The 19,278-nt window shown below is 38.6% G+C and overlaps 1 protein-coding gene across 1 annotated transcript in view; it reads left to right on the top strand.

Annotated features, from left to right (window-relative positions):
• The window catches only part of LOC113407233 (adenylate kinase isoenzyme 5-like), a 151,375-nt gene that overhangs the window by 76,084 nt on the left and 56,013 nt on the right, over positions 1 to 19,278 (top strand). The window contains exon 8 of the mRNA XM_026655478.2: positions 5,234 to 5,310. Within this exon, the coding sequence (XP_026511263.1) occupies positions 5,234 to 5,310 (77 nt within the window). The remainder of the gene's footprint in view (positions 1 to 5,233; positions 5,311 to 19,278) is intronic.

Below are 19,278 nucleotides of genomic sequence, written 5' to 3'. Positions count from 1 at the left end.
ATGATAACGATATTCTTTTTCATTGTGGCTTCCTGAGATATATTAAGACTGTTGCCAAAAGCAACAATCTGTCATGAAATTCCACCACTAAAGATTGCAATAAATTTTGTATTAGAAACATTTTACTGAGAGCAAAATGGAACTGTTATTCTAATACCAATCAATTATCTTTTTTTTTTTAATTATCTTTCCCTGGAAGATGGTTTTCTAAGTATTTCTCTGACTTGGAATGCTGAAATGTAAGACTTATTAAATGAGTTAGACCATTCTTCAGAGAATTTAATAAACTAAAAGGACAATTTGACTGTATTAAACCTAATTTTTTTAACTATACAGACAAACCTAGGTTTCATGGAATTTTTTAAAAATTATTTTTATGACAATGTCAAATGTAGAAAGCGCAAATGCAGTTGTTCTTAAAAAGATATATTGTGTAAGGATATTTGAGCCTTATGGACTGCAAATAAAAAAAAATATTTAAGTTTGTGTGGGACTATATTAACTCTACGTTACTGAAATACAAATGGTCCAAACAGCTGCTTAATTAATTTGCATCAATGTGATTCTGCTACCTTTTAATGGCAAATTAACAGCAGCTAAATTTAGACAGATCAGCATAATTTGACTCAATGATATAAATGAACATAATAAATTAACACTGGGGTACATTTCTGTGCTAGATCCAGACATCTGTTATACGTATCCGCCCATGAGTTATACCTTGATAATAGTTTTTCACTAACAGTTCTGTGCAATTCAGCTTCATAACGACAAAAGAGGTGTCAAAATTTGAGCCAAATCTTTACTAAAAATGAACTCTCAATTTACAAGATAGCATAAATGCTGCCCTTTGTGTTGAAGATGCAAAGTTTAGCACAAAAGCAAATAAAATTGTCTGAAGTACTTTCTTCCTTCAATAACTTCTTCCTCTTTGTGGAGCTGATTATTTAGCTAAGGGAGCTCCAATAAAGAAGTAAACTGAAATTTTTTAAAAATGTACTCAACTGTAATAAAATCCTTTCCATTTGTCCCCTTTGGAAAACAGTACACATGAAAATTAACTGATTTCTCCCCAGCCCCATATATACATACATGTCAAAACTGAAAGAGGTATTTCAGGTTATAAATGCACCTTTTCAGATCAGGTCTTGGTTTTTGCATTCTGTGACCCCATTCCAGCATAACATTTAAGCATTTGTGTAACTTTAAGTACATGAGTAGCCCATTGAAGCCAATAGGATTACTGAGATATCTATGGGTAGCTCTGATGTAAATTGTCATGTGCGTAATGTTAAGCAAGCATTTAAATGCTGTAATGGAATGGGACAATGGAATGCAAAATGATCCACACCAGCTAAGGATGTACCCCTTGGTCTTAACCATGTGCTAAAGTGCTTTGCAGCCTATATCTGTGTACAAGCTTAACATTAGGAAGAAAGATGCAAAAAAAAAAAAAAAACCAATATTAATTAAACCTTGTTTATGATTGCAGGGTATTACCAGACCACTGCTATATATAGACTAGCCATGAACATGCACTGATATTTTAAAGAAAACATTTGACAACTCTTTCTTCATCCACTTATTTGCCTGGTCCTGAGTTCAGAATTCTTTGTTTCCCCATTAATACTGATAACAGCAACACCAGTTTAGCATAAGCCTTCTGAAACTTGGTACAGAAAGTTTTAAGCAAACTTGGGTTGAGACTTAAAACATCCACCATCTTTCTGACTTCCCCCACATCTTTCAAGGTCTTCTAGTGTGTCAGTGGCAGTTCCCATCCCCATCTTCATCACTTCCATTATTATACAGGTTGATCAACTAGCCCTCTCCGACTCCCATTCTCCTTAGTGGATGTCCAGCAAGCCTGCTCTCTTCCCGTACCATCCCTGTAGTAGCAGGCTTTAGTGTGGGTCCAGAAAGTTAGGTGTGCTCCCCCTAACAGTACAGTCAGACTGGCAAACTACGTACCCCATTCTCCACTCCTATCAATACTGCAGCAATGGTGTCCAAAAGCTCCACTATGTCCCTACTGCTTTTCCTTATTCTCGCAATAGCCTCTTACTACAGTGTACTGCAGGGCATCTCTTTTAGGTTTTTTTATTTCACTCACCAAAAGCATAGCTCTCTGTAGAATATTCAGAGAGTGACAGATGGTTTTCCTTTCGCTAAGTTCTCAGTGAAAACAAGAAAGAAAAAAAAATCTCTCCATTTATCCTACCCTTTCTTGAACCTTGCAAAAGAGTTGGGACTTCTGCAGAGAAAACAAGCCTCAGAGTTCAAGGAAAAACTGCCTTAGACAATTTTCCATGTTAAAAATACAGAACTATTATGGCTTTTCTAGTTTAAAATATATTGTGTGTGACCATTAACTTTCAGCCCAATCTTTACATTAAAAGTTTGTGGTAGTTTATTTCCCTAAAAAGGACGTAGCTTCTAAATTCAATATTTAATGTTAATGTTCCTAGTTAGGGAGGAGACATATTGCTCCCAGTAGATAAGGAATATTAGTGATAGTTAATCAAATATTGTAAAAAAGTGCCTTTAAAAATAATTGGCAGTTCAAGGTAGGTCATTCTCAATCAAGATTCAGGCTTAGTTGTCTACCTTTATGCAATATTAAGATTGAGACTTCAGTTGCATAAAATAAAAGAAACTTAATTAAGCTTCTCATAGTAATCTTAATTCTGTTCTCTTGCACCTATCTATAAAAACAGGTATTTTCATTAGAACACCTCACAAAACACCTATACCAACGTACAGAATGCAGCACAGGTGCATCTCCGATTATAAAGATGGGGAAAGTGTAATCCCTTTCTATTGTATTAATATAACAAATTGTTAATGTATACAAGAACATTTTTTTTAAAAACCCACACAAACAGATGGTGGGCCAATCCATCCCTGGTGTAAATCCCATAAAGTCAACAAGCTGCATCAAGGATGAATTTGGCCAATTATAATATAGATTGCAAATTAAACAGCATTGGAGTCATCTCCTTTTACAAAGCTTTATGGTTTTACTCATCATGCTATCCAGTTCTGCTCCTCATGTTCTCTCTCTTATTGTTCATCTCACCACCTACACAGATTATTACTATGTAAATGTTAAAAATAAACAAAAATAGCTGATGCTTAAATGAATTGGGAACTACAAAACAGTAAAGCCTTTGGGGATAGTGCATGATACAGACAGCTCTCCATATACACAGTAAAATAAGGATTAGCTTTAATAGTGAAAAAAAACATTTAATCAAAAGATCAGTGGCAGCGTTAAGACTATGGCCTTGGCTACACTTGCGAGTTACAGCACAATAAAGCAGCCCCAGGCAGCTTGGCTCACTCCTCGTCCACACTGGCAAGGCACATAGAGCGCTCTGACTCCGCAGCTACAGCACTGCTGGTACTCCACCTCGACCACGGCACCAGTGTGAATGAGGTGTTGCGTTACTGCGCTGTGATCAGCCTCCGGAAATGTCCCATAATCCCCTTACGTCAAGTGGCCACTCTTGTCATTGTTGTGAAATGCCCTTTCAAAGCTCCGTTTCGGAGAAGCTGGCTGCTTATCAGCTCCAAAAAAAAGCAAACATTTACTGTTTGCTTTGAGTGAGTGAGAGAGAGGCGGGGGGTGGGGGGGAAGTCTGAACTTACAAAACAGCATGCTGACACACTCTCAGCACCCCAAAAACCCACTCTCTCTCCCCCCACATACACACAACACACTACCTGTCACACTCCACCCCACCCCCATTTGAAAAGCACATTGCAGTCACTTGCATGCTGGGATAGCTTCCCATAATGCACCGCTCCCAATGCCGCTGCAAGTGCCACAAATGTGGCCACGCCAGTGCGCTTGAAGCTATCAGTGTGGACAGACTGCAGCGCTTTCCTACTGCGATCTACGAAGGCAGGTTTAACTCACAGCGCTCTACATCTGCAAGTGTAGCCATGCCCTATGTGGTCAATAGTGCCTGTTCCTCCCGAAGATATTTTGCTGCATGATCACACATGCAACCCAACAGAACATCATTCCTGCTTCCCCATCCATAACCCTGACTGATGACAGCGGGTCACAACAAAAATTATATTTATTAGCTGCTCTAGTGTTCTTCACTGCTCCCAAATTGGTAAATGGTGCTTAGGCCCTCAGCGGGCTTCTTGACAGCTAATTTGTAGCTGCAGTCTAGAATGGACTCAAAATTTGGGTCCTAGATTTTCTCATTATTTGAATTTGTTATAACGTTAGGGTTTAAAATTCTGTAAATCAGTGGAGTGATGACAAGTTGAAAGTTAAATAAGAGTAGTAAATTTTGTTTTTAATTAGTCTACTGAAGTGATGGCAAAAAACTAGAAGATATACTGAGTTTATGTTATCAGGAACTCAAATAATCTTGTAACAATATGCCCATTGAAACTTTTCATAAGTCCCAAATACTGGTGGGCTGTGATGAGCTATGAAAGGGGCTAAATTATTACTCCAGTAGAGGGAACAGGGAACCCTTCCTTTCCCCAGAACACAGGGGACTGCCATAATCCATTTGCCAGCACTGGGGAGTTGTTGCTGGCAGAACTGGTGGTCCCAGAATAGATGTTTCTGGGATGCAGGTGCTAGGGGCCTGCTTCTATCCTGTATGTTGGTACATCTGGACTAAGAGATTGATAGATGTTCCTACCACACCAGTTTCGCCCTGGACACCTCCAGCACCTCTGGAGGTATTGAGCTCTATTTTTCCAATGCCCTGCAGTCATTTACATCAGAGCAAAGCAAATGTAAAATGCAACCATTCTGATTTACTAGTATACACAAAGTAGATTATGTCTTTCTCAGTCTATTGAGAACCATTAATTGATCCCTTTGTGTATAAAATTATGTTTACTCTTCACCAACTTTATAGTTAATTAAAATTCCAGTAACATTTTTGTAGTGCATTGCACAGTGTACAACACTTTGCAGAATACATGAAAGGCACTGTAATTCAGACAGTATACTAATCACATTAGCCACTCATTATTAGGATTGTTGTAGCTTTTAAAAGACATCTCTAAAGAACAATCACACAGATTGGTATTCTTTCACATACAAGTGACTCCTTGGCTAAGTTTTGTTTAAAAAAAAACCAAACATATGGACAATGAAAGAACCAGATTGAGATTGGAAATATAACTATGTCCCATCATGTGAAGTGAAAACTGCCAGTCCATTTCTGAAGTTTAATTTCCTTTCATATTTTAGGGCCAAATGAACTTGATCTAAGTCTGATTATGGATTCTGGAGATGTCGCTGATACCGAATTTGACTTTGAAGACCAGGTAATTGCTTATTTAAGTATCTCTTCTCACACACACCTGCACACATACACCCCCCCCCATACTTTAGTCTCTTCACTCATTGCTTTCTAGTTTATGTATATGCTTTGTTTTGCCTGAGCAAGAGGGATGAAATGAATAGTTACACTTAAGGGCTTTTGTTGTGCCATGTAAGCAAATATGTCATAGTGAAGTAGCTATTTGCTTATGGGAAAGCAATGAAGATTACTTTGGTTTCAAAGCCCTATTCTCCATCCCTTCCATTTTGCAGTTTTCTCCATGCAGTTCAGAATGGTGGCACATGTGGTTCTGTCATGCTCCATTTCCCTGCCTCTCTAGGTGTATCCCATTTAGAGTAGGAGCAATGGTTAAACATATTTTAGAGGAGATGGGTTAAAAAGAAAAAGATGAGGAATGTAACCAAAACCCAAGCAAACATATTCTCCACTTGAAATGGAGTTTTAAAAAAGTGTTTGTGTTAAGAGCAACCCTCCTATCAACTGCAATCTCATCGCTGTTGTGGGGTCAAATTCAGACAGCCTTTTCCAAGTCCATGGAAAAAGAGGTGGTCAGACGGTGTGTCACCCTACTCTTTAACCCATGGAAGTATGAAAAGGCAGGACCTAGAGTCAAAGGATGGGCTCAGCCTGTTTATAGTATGTATGTGCCCTGCCCTAGTTTCCCCTCCTTTCTCACAGGTTACTCCTGCCATGGCAAAATCAGTCTGGAAGGGACTATGCATAGAGCCACAGCCTGTCACAATACAGGTCCACACTAGAGTTACGGTATGCCACACATCTGTTAGAGAAATGGAAAAGGGCCTGAATATTGTCCTGTTAAGTATATCATCATTGAAAGATTGAATAAAGTCAGAAAATCTCTGCTGAGGGCCATCTCCCTATTGCACTAGCATATTTTAAAATTAGATTTTTATAATTCTGCCTTTCACATTTTCATTTCCTCATTTGCATATTTGTTCTTCGGTTTTCTTTTGCCAAATCTGATGCAAACACCTTCAAAGTCTAATATATTCTACCCTCACTTACTCCTCCTCCAGTTTTACTCCCAGTCCTTTCCCTTAACTGTTCTTTACAGCTCTTCCCATTCCCAGCTTTTTGACTCTGTCTCACTTCTGTCCATCAAGCAGCCTTGCTCTCCCTTCCAAACCTTCCTTAAAGCACACACTTCCACCAGTCGTTCCTAAGTTGGCCTCTTTGCCAATGAGCTCCTTAAGTTTCCTTTGGTTTTGCCTGGTTTTGGTTAGGTCTAACTCTTTAGGGCAGAGAGAGGGTCTGTTAGCTTTGTAATGCAGAGTGTACCATTGCAGTGCTATACAAATCCATAAAAGAATAATCATGCATTTTTAATTTTTAAACGACGGATATGTGGGTTCCCTTGGCAAAGTATGAGTCCCTGGAGAAACAGCACACCTTAGTCCACAATCTGTGTACATAAAACCAAATTATTTTAACTGGGCCTTAAAAGTGCAGCTCATGGTTACAAAACAAGATTAACAGGAAAAATGTGAAATTGCTAATTTCATAGTATTGAGTCATTGCATGTATGGTTGGGTTTGGAGGCGGAGGGTTAAACTTATTTGTTTTTTAGCCATATGTTTTGTTACGAAGGCTGATATGGCACCATATACAATTCATTAATTGCAAGTCTTCCTCCCACTGCTTGGGGTTGACTGTCATTCCTGCCCAGAGCAGCAAATTGTCAGGTTGGCAATTAAGCAAGATTGTTGTCAAATAGGGTAAAAAGGAGAGGAAAAAAGCGGATTTGAAAACCTCCTAGCCATAAGTACCAGAGACATCTGGTGCAGTTTTAAAGCAGCTCATTGATAATGGCTGCCTTCATCCGGTAGTGGGAATTACTAATATGGCCATTGATTCAAAGGTCAGGAAAACAGGTCAAGTAAAAAAAATAAAACCCACAAGACAGATTTCTATTATTATTGATTGTTGTGTCTCTAAATCTGTGATGGGCATTTTACAGAAATGGATAGAAGAAACCCAGTTCTATCCAGAAGCACTTACAATCTAAATTTAGGCATGACACAAGTGAGGGAATATATGAAAGAAAGGAAGAGAGAGATTAGGATATGGGTTACAATCATTACGTACGTACACATCTGAAAGACTAAATTAGAAATGATCCTCAATATAAGGTAATGTAAAATGAAGTAGATTACTAGACTATGTGGAACTGCTTGTATTCAGTGCTGGAACACATTTTGACTAGGACAGTGACTTAATATCCCCAGTGACTTACTGCGTGACACATTATTTAGTAATTGTCTCAAGCACCAACACCCTCTACAATGCGGCTCTCAAGTGAGGTAGGGATGCATGTCTAGATACAAGTGTGTCATGTGAGGATATTATTGCATAGAACAGCTATCAGGAGGAATGTGAGGGGTAAGTGGGTTGGTTTCCAAGCAACCTTATGCAGCTGAGCTGCTAAAATAATGGTTGAGATTTAGCAGAACATCTTGGTAGCCACTGAGCAATTAGAGATAAATGCATTTGTGAGTTACTGCTATAAGGCATGTGCTGCTTTCATTGGGGCAGATCCTCAACAGGGAGTGAGTAGCATTTGGCTCAGCTGAAATGGAGGCACAAATATGCCCTTTGCACACACAAAATTTTGGGCGTGCTCTGTGTCAGAATGGTCCCTGAAGTAAATTAAGGCAGCGTAAGGATGTCATTATGTTATGCCACTGGCTAATGGCTCACCGGGGGCCCTTCTGGCAGCCAAGAATTATCTCACCCACACACCCCCTGGTACTGGCAGCCGGGAGGGTGGAGTGGTATAGGAACCTCTAAGACTATGCCACCCAAGGATTCCCCCACATGGAGGAGATCCTCCAGTGTACAGCTCTGCTGACTTCAGCACTGCTTTGCTCCACTATGCAAAGCAGCATTAACTGCAGGTCAAGATCGGGCTCTCTTTTTTGTAGTTTTAAACTGATTCTGTATATTTTAAATCTTTATAATGTAAATTAGAACAAATTGCTTATAACTAATCAATAAGCAAGCTGACTGTTCCCCGCTTGCTATTCATGAATGCATTAGGAGCCTGAATATTTGCACCTCGGTAAGATCCCAAAACATTGTAAGGCAACACAAGGGAGGCCACGTAAATTGAAGAAATTTGCAAAAGCAAATTTTCAGATAAGAATTACATTTCCATTCCTACTCATATCTGGAACTAATAGGTCTAACAAACTGGTTCTGCGTCAGAGATGATGTAGACAGGTATTTTAGAAACACTGTTTAGAGAATAGTTCTGAAAAAAGCCCACACAGTGCATCCAGCTCATAATGTCTTGTGAAAGAATGAACCAAATTCCACTTTGTTGCTTTACCCATATCTTTTATTGATTCACTGTCCCTAAAAAATCTCATGCAGACAATTTTTAGGACCATTCAGATCTGACTATTCCTCTTTTTCTGGGCCATGATTTCTAAGCCTATCAGAAGGTAGATCCAATTACAGAAGTCATGCACTGCATCCTATGCCAAATCATGAAGTCTGAACTGCAGCAGCTGAATTTCTTTCCTTTGCCAAAAGTCTTTCTAGGCTGGCATCCTGATGGGCACATACATCGGAGTTGATGTATTCTGTTTAATCAAATGTTTAAATATAAAATACCCCATGTTGACGTGTATTAGGACTGTAACAATGGGCCTGCCAGAGGGTATAATACCCTTGTAATGCTATACATGATGAACTAGAAATAAAAAGACATTTATTGTTAAGCTAGAGAAGCACTTCAGATCCTCCACATCCAAAGTATTGCTCCTGAAATTTTCAAATGTATTCATTAGATTAAGTCAGAACTCACTCAGCTAAAAGATCATAATACAACAATGTGGAAGAAGTGATTTCTTCATCGTTCTTCTCATTCAGTAACATTTTACGGCAGCATTTAAAACTGCAAGCTCACCTTAGAGTTAATGAGTATTTAAACTCAACAAGAATATTCCCAAGTTAATAATTTTACCTTCATTTGAGAGAAACCATATCTACAACCTTTTAAAGCAGTACGAAACTGCTTATCCTAAACTTAAAATGCTCAAACATCTCAAATTCACCCTTATCTTCATTCTCCATCCAATTTGTAACCATAATTCCAGAATGAGATTTGTGATTCTTAGGTTTCTCACAGAGATATCTTTCTTCAACTGCACATTCTCCACAATTTCTACTTCAAAAACCTTGGATCAAACAAAGCTCCAGCCTATCCACTGCTCCTCATCTAAGCACCAACCTTTAACTTCCATTAACATCTTTTAATATCTCATGCAGTGAACTAATTAATCTAATTTGGATACGTTACTCTCCTTTGATAATAAATCCTAATGCTGTGCAAGGTTGCATTACTTAAGGCAATCAGATCTAGTGAAACTGCATTTACTTCGCTGCAGTTAGTCCACTATCATACCTGGTATATCGCCCTTTAAAAAAAAAAAAAAAACACCATATGGGTGGGCAGATGGGAGCATTCCTAGCAAATGGAAGAACTAGGGCTGGATGTCCCTGCCTCCTGCAAGTTCCCTGCAATTAAAGGCAGAGAGGAGCTGCTATTTAGGCAGCCAAGCAATTAGGTCTCCTTCATTAAAGAAAATGACAGCACCCAATGACCCAACTGAAAAATAGAGAGCTGGAGAAAAGCTCCTGCTATTTCTACTCATACCAGGAGCCCATCCTTGGTTTCTCATCCTGGGAGGTAACAGGATTGCTTATGGCAATGGAAATATATTTTTATCGTATTCTCCCAATTTCTAATACTCATTTTTAGAAATATTGTTATTTCTATTATCTGTTTTATTTAATAAAAAAATATTTGCATTACAGACAATGCAGGTGTGTGCATCTCTCACGTGCAGTCTTTGATTACAGAATTGCTTTCTGGCATGGCTATATTGTCTTACTGTTCACTGTATTCCGTTATGCTTACTATTGAGTTTCTTGGCCTTGCCAGAGAACTAGTCGCTATTGTGCCATTTGATGCTAGGACTCAGACATGTTTTATCTTTCAAAATTCAATGTTATTTTGAAGTCTACCATGTGGTCTAATTGGAGCGCATTCAGGCCAAACAAGAATATAGATTAATTGGAACCAGTGAATCACGTCAAAGAGCTTCAGAATGAAGTAGCAAATTATTTTCTTGTGAAAGGCAAAGCTTTTATGGACTGCTTCAACCAGCCTGTAGAGTAAGAACATGCCCTCATTAGATAAAGAAGAATTGTGTCTAGAAAATAGGTGGAAGCTTACAATCTGAATATATGCTAACAAAGCAAGAATTAAAAAAAAAAAAAAAAAAAACCCTACACTCCTGGTAACCTAGGAGAACATGCCTTAGTCAAGGGGATAAAATCCAGATGGACAAAAATACTTTGGGGAAAATTTGTAAAAATGCTGAGTGCCTGACTCTGGGCGCAATTTGCCCACACATTTTTTGCCACAAAATAAAGTGCCAGATCGGATGCAGGTTGTTTTCCCCACAGCAAACTACCTGATTTGAATCTGATTATGACTTCAAATAGCACTTACAAAATGGATGGAGATGGCCAAGTCTGTTGAAGATAAAAGAAAAAGTGTCAGAAATATATCAAAAAGGTTTTCTGTTCAGGAGTTCAGGCAATCTCCTGTATTAAGCAAATTGCATAACCTGATCTGTGCTGCAAACGAAAAATGTTTTATAATTAGAAAATCTCCCAGGATTACTCAAAAAGCATCAAAAGAAAGAGGAAATAGAGGGAAAGAAACTCTCTCAAAAACAGAATTACTCTACTAACCCAAAAAGCAAATTATTGATTAGAAAGTATGGCAACAACTCTTCAAGATGCATGGCTACACTATCACTTCCAGCCCAGAGTATGTAAAAAATTAGGTTTTAGGATACGCAAATATAAATGGAAAGGTATCAACTCAACCAATGAAAAACAGACTCTGTTGCTACCAAGAGTAGAGCAACATATCCATCCTGATCCTTTGTCATAACTAAACGTCAACTGATAAATGTCCAAGAGAGAATCAAAATACCCTGGAAAAAATCCTAGTCAATACTGTAGCAGAACAATTTTCAAAAGATGGATAGACAGCAGTGAATTCAAATTCCCTTTTAGCTAAAGCTCTATGGATATCAAAGATCTTCTCTTTGCTTCTACCCATATTATCTCATTTGTCACATTATTTTGTCTCTCAGTTCCCCACTTCTGGAAGGCAAGACCCCTGGGAATAATCCAACACTACAGAGATGATACTTCAAGGGTTGAAATTACAACATGGTTCCCACCTCTATCAGCTATACAAGAACTTTTAGTTTCCACTGGGACTTCTACATCAGTCCTTCAAGATACACAGTGATTAAATTATTTAAGAGGCTGGGTCAGACTGCAGGAGAATACACTATGATTTTTTAATCGTACTCCAGGACATAAAGTACTTACTAAAGTGGCAGTTGCATTCACATATGCTCTACAGCATTAATCATAAGGAATCTGACTTTAAAATATGACCATGAGCATCCAGAAGGCCACAGTCCTTCAGGCTTATCAACTCCAATGTTTTTGTTATGGGTTTTTCTCCCTCTTTGATATGCAGTGGCATCACTTCAGATTATAGATCCAGATTCTGCCTTTGGAAGGAGAGAGATTATAAACTGGAGGACACGAACGTCAATAAGAAAAAAATGAACATTCAAACCACAGCAGAGGTTCTAAAAATCTGTCCTAACTTTAGGCAGATGAAACATGCTTAACAGAAATCTACTGAAGCCAATGCACAATCTGTTCATTTTGAGTTACCATGGAAACTGTCCTATTAGGGGCTAAAAAAATCAGTTCTAGAAACAAAAGAACTGTAGTTTGCCTTGAACAAAGTGCTGCTTTAATATGCTCAAAACTAAATGTCTTTTTGGTGCTTTTATTTCATTTTGTACATCTTTCGGGATTATTCAGTTATTTCAAAAGTGTACATTCTATACCCTAAAACAAATCCTATAGCTTCATTCTCCCTTGTGCAGGTTATTCCCACATAGGGGAATAGAAATGCCACCAGGCTCAACCTGCAGACTATCCTTGGAATTCTTCTGTCGGAAATGTGTTTGCTTCCCCATATGTGGAAAACACGAGGCTCCACACCCAAACCCAAAGATCTTAGTGGGGAGCTGCCAGAGACAAGGTGAAGCTGCCTACTACCCCAAGCTAATTGCTTACTGGAGCCGTATTATCAGGGGCTTCCTAGAATCCCCCTCAGTTGGAATGTCATTGCATGGAGGGAAACCCATGCAAGTTACTGCAGATTTAAACATCCACAACTTCATTTTCCAAAAACCACTTGCATTTTAGGCTCCCCAGATTCTGTCAGCAGCAACGTCGTGAAGTTTTGTTCTGTGGCTTATGGGGGGCAAAGAATCCAGTCCCCCTAGTGCCTCTAGGTTAGAAGCTTAATGGCTTACAAAACTCTAATGCCTCCAGATATTAATACTGGGGCAGTGTACCGTCTCCCCATCTCTAGCATAGCACGCTTCTGTGCAAGTATACTTGAGCTTATAGCCTACAAGTGCCCAGTTCTCACTCATGCAGCGCTCCCACTGACTTCAAGATAGCAAGTACAGCAAGAGCAGGCACCAGTTCACTTTGGGCAATTCTTTGAAAAGAAATGCAACAATACAGACTATAAACTTTGTAAAAATGGCTGGTGAGCAAGCTCTATTTTATAAAGAATGTGAATGTTATTCACACTCACACCTATTAGCAAATCTATACATTTACTTTTTAAACTGCAGTGTCTGCACAAGTGCTATTTTACTCTATTGGGTACAAAAATTGCTCTTTAAAATATTTATTCATATTGTATCAAAGCAATAGAATGGCTCCTTTGGGTACAGTGTATACGTTTTAAAAAATCCTTTGCATATTTGCTTGAGATTCAGCATTTGTCATCAAATGCATCCTTCCTCCAGCTCTGCCTCCTGCTTGGCTCTCAGTGTCTCCTCCTTTGTGAGTTACATGCTTTTGCAACACATTTTAGTAGAGTTAAATTTGCTTTTCCATGTCCTTTGGCCAAGGGAAGTGTGGAGTGGCCTGGTTTGAGAACTCCTTCCTGGTAGGTCCTTCTCCAGGATGGAACTGCATGAAAATCACACTCAAAAGAAACTGTAGTTTTATAAAGAGTTATAAAAAAGTAGATAGAAAAAGGATTTAATACACTATAAATGGCTGTCTCAACAATATCTAGATTTATACATGGCCAAAAGATACACTAGATAGTTTTCTCTTCTGAAACTGAGAAAGGCTTAACAACTTACATCTTACTAAGAGCAAATTCTAGGATCTGATACCTTTTATCAGCAACCCTACATGCAGCCCCCTTTTCCTCTGATGCAGTCTGTTTCAGTAGCTCCTCACTTCCTGGTATCCCAGTGTCTTTCAGGCAGTAAACAATTAACATACTACAAGGGCCCTCTTTTCTGCAGATTTATTTCCTAGGAGTACATCTCTCCCCACTTTAAAGCAGTCTGTCCGGTACTCTTGGAGTGTATATCTGCTCTTTTACACGTGGCCGGTGAAATCTGGGCTCAACTATTCTGTGATGATAGCCAGTTATATTCATCATCTTAAAGGTCTCATCTTCTGTTCCAGGAGGTGTTTACTCATCATCTGGGCATACGTGCTGTCAGAAAGCCAAACTCTCCCACCACCAAACCTTTTTCTGTAGTGCCAAAATATAATTGAGAAATTAAAGAAAAAGGGAGAGAGGTTTGTATCTGGACAGTACTATTTGAGAATCATAGGTAAATAATACATAGGGTTATGGAGAGTTGCAAGTGGGTGAGGTTAGAGAAAAGCTAGGAGAACATGAAGTGAAAGAAAATGTGTTTTTGGCTGGGCACTGCTTATAGCACGACCTAGTAGGAAGCAAACATATGCGTGAGGACTTTGGCTGCATTAAGGACTGTTGGATTTTAAAATGTGTTTTTGCCTCATTGTATGTGGATACTCCTGCTCCTGTATTATTTTAACTTTTGAGTTCCACTGTTTTAATGTTGCATTATACACATGGATATGAATAGAGAGGCTACATTTAAAACAAAAATTAAAATGATTAAAACCCCCAAGAAAATTAAAAGTGAAGGTTACATTCTGTCCTTGACTCAGGATTTTGGATCTTTTTATTCTCAAAACTACATGAGTTCAGGCGTCCACTTTGAATTTCCTGTCTTTTTTAGTTTGCTTCATAGCCTTGGGGCTTATTTTTCAAAGCAGATTGCTATTTTTATGCTTCCTTTAGTTCGACTCTGTGCCCAAAATATAAAAAAGCATGTGTCTCCTTTTGGGAAGGACTGTTTCTGAACCAATAAAAGTTTCTCAGATAAAAGTTTAAGAATTTCTGGCCTGATTTTCAGATAGGCCAAGCACCCCCAGCTCCAAAGGATAGTATTTTATTTAAAAACAAAAAACAAACCCCAGAGCAATATGGAATGCAATAGCTTTTTAAAAAACAGCCCAAATCTCAATTAATCTTCCCCCACTGGCCTGAACTCTTTCTCCTTTATATAAAACTTTCAATACAGACCTTCTTCTTTCTTCCCTGGAAGAAAACTCTGGTGGTATGCAGTTCTCAGCCCATATTCAATCACATAGTAGCCAGAGACCACTTTCACCCTAGATCTCTTTCAGGTGCTTTTCATATTTCAGTTTTCCACTGAATATTTTCATATTATTTTCCCCTAGCTTATTTTTTCCAGCTTGTATCCCATTGTAGTTTTCTGCCAATATTTCTATTCTGTCCCTCTTTGTTTTATTTCTCCATTCCCATTATTATTTGCATCTTTGCCCAGTTGATCATCTTCTGCAGATTTCCAATGTGCTGTGTAGTCTCTCTTCTTTATCACAGAAGGAGGAGTGTTTCTGCCGGCATAGGAACACCACATCCTGGAATGACATTAGCTGTAGTGACGGAAGTAATCTTCTGTCAGCATAGATGTGTCAAATACTGGGGTTTTTGTCTGCATAGCTGACAGGCAGGGATGTGAAAAAAAACACAGAAGAGGGCTTCTGGCAACATAGTTAATGTCAAGAGGGATGTTCCTACACTGGCAGAACTCCTCCTGTTAGTGTGTACCACATCTAGACTAGGAGCCAACATAGCTATATCGACATAGTTGTGCCAGCATGAACTCTACAGGGCAGCCATAGCCTTTATTTCTAGACTTCTAGTGAGTTTCTAATCCACAGTACAATGGTTTTAATTCAAGCCAATTTGAATTAGTTTGTCATTTAAGATTTTGTGAGGAACAAATGTGTTGTAAATATCCCTTCACAACTAGTTGTTTAACATTGATCTGCAGAGTCTATTTAATTTATCTAAAGATACTGCTAATTGAATAAAAGTAAGGATAATACTGGCACATTCTTTACTACTTCCTAACTGTCCATACTCCTTTTCTTTCTCTCTCTTTTTTTTTTAGGCTAATTTAAAAACACTCTTTAAGAGCTCAGATCTTTTAAAATCACTACTGGCTTTCTAATTTCCCAGATATATTAATGATCCTAGGACAAATCTGGTACTAGTCTTTAAAAGAAATAAGAAAGAGAAATCATAGCAATTACTACTTGATCATCTAAATTCAATCCCTTGTAAAACAATAACAATGAGGAGTCTGGTGGCACCTTAAAGATTAACAGATTTATTTAGGCATAAGCGTTCGTGGGTAAAAAGCCCACTTAATCAGATGCATGGAGTGAAAATTACAGATACAGGCATAAATATATATTGGCACACGAAGAGAAGGGAGTTATCTTACAAGCTGAGAACCAATGTTGAAGGCCAATGTAGTCATGGTGGATGTGGTCCACTCCCAATAATTGATGAGGAAGTGTCAATACCAAGAGAGGGAAAATTGCTTTTATAGTGAGCCAGCCACTCCCAATCTCTATTCAAGCCCAAATTGATGGTGTTAAGTTTGCAAGTGAACTGTAGCTCTGCAGTTTCTCTTTGAAGTCTGTTTTTGACGTTTTTTTGTTGAAGAATTGCTACTTTTAAATCTGTTATTGAGTGTCCAGGGAGACTGAAGTGTTCTACTGGCTTTTGTATGTTACCATTCCTGAAGTCTGATTTGTGTCCTTTTATCCTTTTTTGTGGATACAGACTAACGGCTACCCCTCTGATACTTTGGTGTCAAGTATCAGGGGGTAGCCGTGTTAGTCTGCATCTACAAAAACAACAAGGAGTCTGGTGGCACCTTAAAGATTAACAGATATCTGTTAGTCTTTAAGGTGCCACCAGACTCCTTGTTGTTTCTCTGATACTTTGTAAAACAATGAAATTGATGTTAAGAAAATAAATCTGTGGAGACCTAAAGTTAATGGAACCAAGTCTAGGATAAAAAACAGTATTGGTCTATATGTGGAAAACATACTAGACAAGCTTGATTGTAATGCTGTTCAAACCCCGCCCCGCCCCCCCCAAAAACAACAACCCAACCCCCTCCCCCAAATTCATAGATAAAAGGAATGCATGGGATGTAATGTAACTGGATCCTACAAGAGTCTTATTAGAAAGTTCATTCAGATTGAAAAGGCTTACTTGCAAGCCAAAGAGACTGAAAAGTGAAGTACAGTTAATAGAAGGTAGTCATAAGCCGAAAAGTAATAAAGTGGGACATAGGAGAGATTCTCCTATGATGGGGTGTAAGGGATGGTTTATTTAGCATCTTTGTTAACAAGCTAGAACAGGAGCTAAACAGCACCTTGAACTTGCTGGTGGGATATGATGTGAAGTGTGGAGAAAACAGAAGTTATATTAACTTTAATATAGCCTATGCACAAGATTTCAGCTAACTATAACTGAAATCTTGTGCATAGGTTACCTTTCAAGAAAGGTATAATTGTTAATAACTTTAATTACTGTGATTATACAGATGATTGACTTGCTCAAGTCAACACGTCAGATTCCTCAAGTGGGGCCATGTTCACATGCAGGTACTTTATTCTTTATGTCCTTGCTGATGCCTGGCCACCATGCTGACTGGTTGGCCCGTTCACAGCAATTAGTTAGTCCTTCATGTATGAGGTTTAGGATTTTTCCGCTCATTTCATTTGGAACTACAGTGCAATTGCCTTTAATTATGAGTCCATTTGGTTTGCTTAATTGTCCACGTACTGCAAAGTAGTCTCTTATTGCTCCCTTAGTGTCCTTTAGATACTTGGACCAGCCAGCCCAAATATAACTTAAAACTTCTTGAAGTTGCATGTCTGTCAAGGTTACTTATAGCTGGAGTAGTCTCTTTTCTGACACTAGTCTGTATGCATCCATGGCATTCACAAGTGCCTATATATGTCATCTTTGAGTGGGTTGCAGGGCTCCATGTCAGAGTGTCTGCTACTACCAGATTTTTTCCAGGAATGTACTTTGCAATTGGGTTGAATCTCATTAATCTTATCAATAGATGCTGGCATTTCAGTACTGCTTGATTCAGGTCTTTTCCACTGATGAGAGTTACAAGCAATTTATGGTCTGTTATCAGTATAAAAGAATCCAATCCACAGAAACATGTACAAGTTTTCACATGCCCACATGCTTCCCAGGCACTCCTTTCTAGTCTTTATTTGGCTCCATATCCACTATGTGTTGGCCTTTAATAGTTCGTCCGGTGGTTTTCTCATTGTAGAAAGGTCTTGTAGGTATAAACCTAGGTAATTCACCTTACCCAGAACACATCTCAGTTCTGGTACATTTGTTGATGCATTCAATTCTTGAATTGCTTTTTCTTTCTCATGGCTATGACTGATTTAATCTTTGTTTATTGTGTGCCCCGCCCCCCAAAAAACACATTTGTCCTTGTTTAGCTTCCATTCAGAATGACTAATTAGTGGCTTAAAACTTCATTGAGGGTTTTGTTGTGTTCTTCCATCGAAGACTCATATTGCCTATGAAAAGTGCAACTCCATTTGTGTTTGTGAACTGTTCTGCCATCTTTCTTTGGAAAATTTCAGGTGAACTGGTAATCCCAAACAGTAATCTTCAAAAGCAAAATTTCCCAAAGTGAGTGATAAATGTTGTCAGTTTAGAACTCTGTCTAAACAAAATTTGCCAGAATCCACTTGAGGCATCCAGCTTGGAGAATACTGTAGCTACTTTCATTTGCGGGAGGAAATCATTCAGTGTTGGCAGTATATATTTTTCTCACAACTGCTTCATTCAGTATTTAAAGATCCACACATTTATATTTTTCCATTTGCTTTATAACCGGTACCATTGGGTTACACCATGCTGTTGGCTTAGAGATTTTCTACGTAGTGCTAATCTGTTCCATTCTCTTTAATTCAATTTCTACTTTATGAAGCAATGGGATAGGAATCCTGCAAGATGTGTGTAGGCTGTCTGGTTCAGCATTGTCTGTCAATGTTATTTGTATTGGATCTCCTTTCAAAAGTCCAATATCACCAAATACTCCATCGAGTTCTTCAGCCTCTCTCACCGAGGCCCATCATGGCTGCCAAACTGCAGTTGAGAAGGCTGTTGGTCTTTGATCATGTACAAAGACAAAAGCTGTGCGTTCAGTGTGTAAGTTTTCTGTGGTGAACTGGTCCATGCAGTTCAGAATAACTCCAGTGCAAATCAAGGCTTTGTCAAGTGACTTCAGCTCCGGGAGGGGTTGAAGGGGATTGTAAATTCCTTCTGAAATGACAGTCAAATCTGCTCTTGAGTCAATTTTAGTCAATCTTTCCAGAAATACTCATTTTAAATCTCCAGGCAGGCTTGTGTAGTCACAGGATGGAACCCAGAAACAATGGCTCTTATTCTCTCTAATCATAGTTCACTCTCTCAGTGCCTCAGCATGGCAAACAGCTGCAAAATGACCATATTTTATGCATTATTACATATTTCACCTTTAGCTGGACAAATATCTTGAGATATGAAATCTTCCACATATTGTACATTTATTCTGAA

Source organism: Terrapene carolina, unplaced genomic scaffold (assembly GCF_002925995.2).
Source record: "Terrapene carolina triunguis isolate 2854851 unplaced genomic scaffold, T_m_triunguis-2.0 Scaffold210, whole genome shotgun sequence".
Taxonomy (NCBI): Eukaryota; Metazoa; Chordata; order Testudines; family Emydidae; genus Terrapene; species Terrapene triunguis.
Note: the sequence above shows the minus strand (reverse complement) of the source record. Positions and strands in the feature narration are given on the sequence as shown.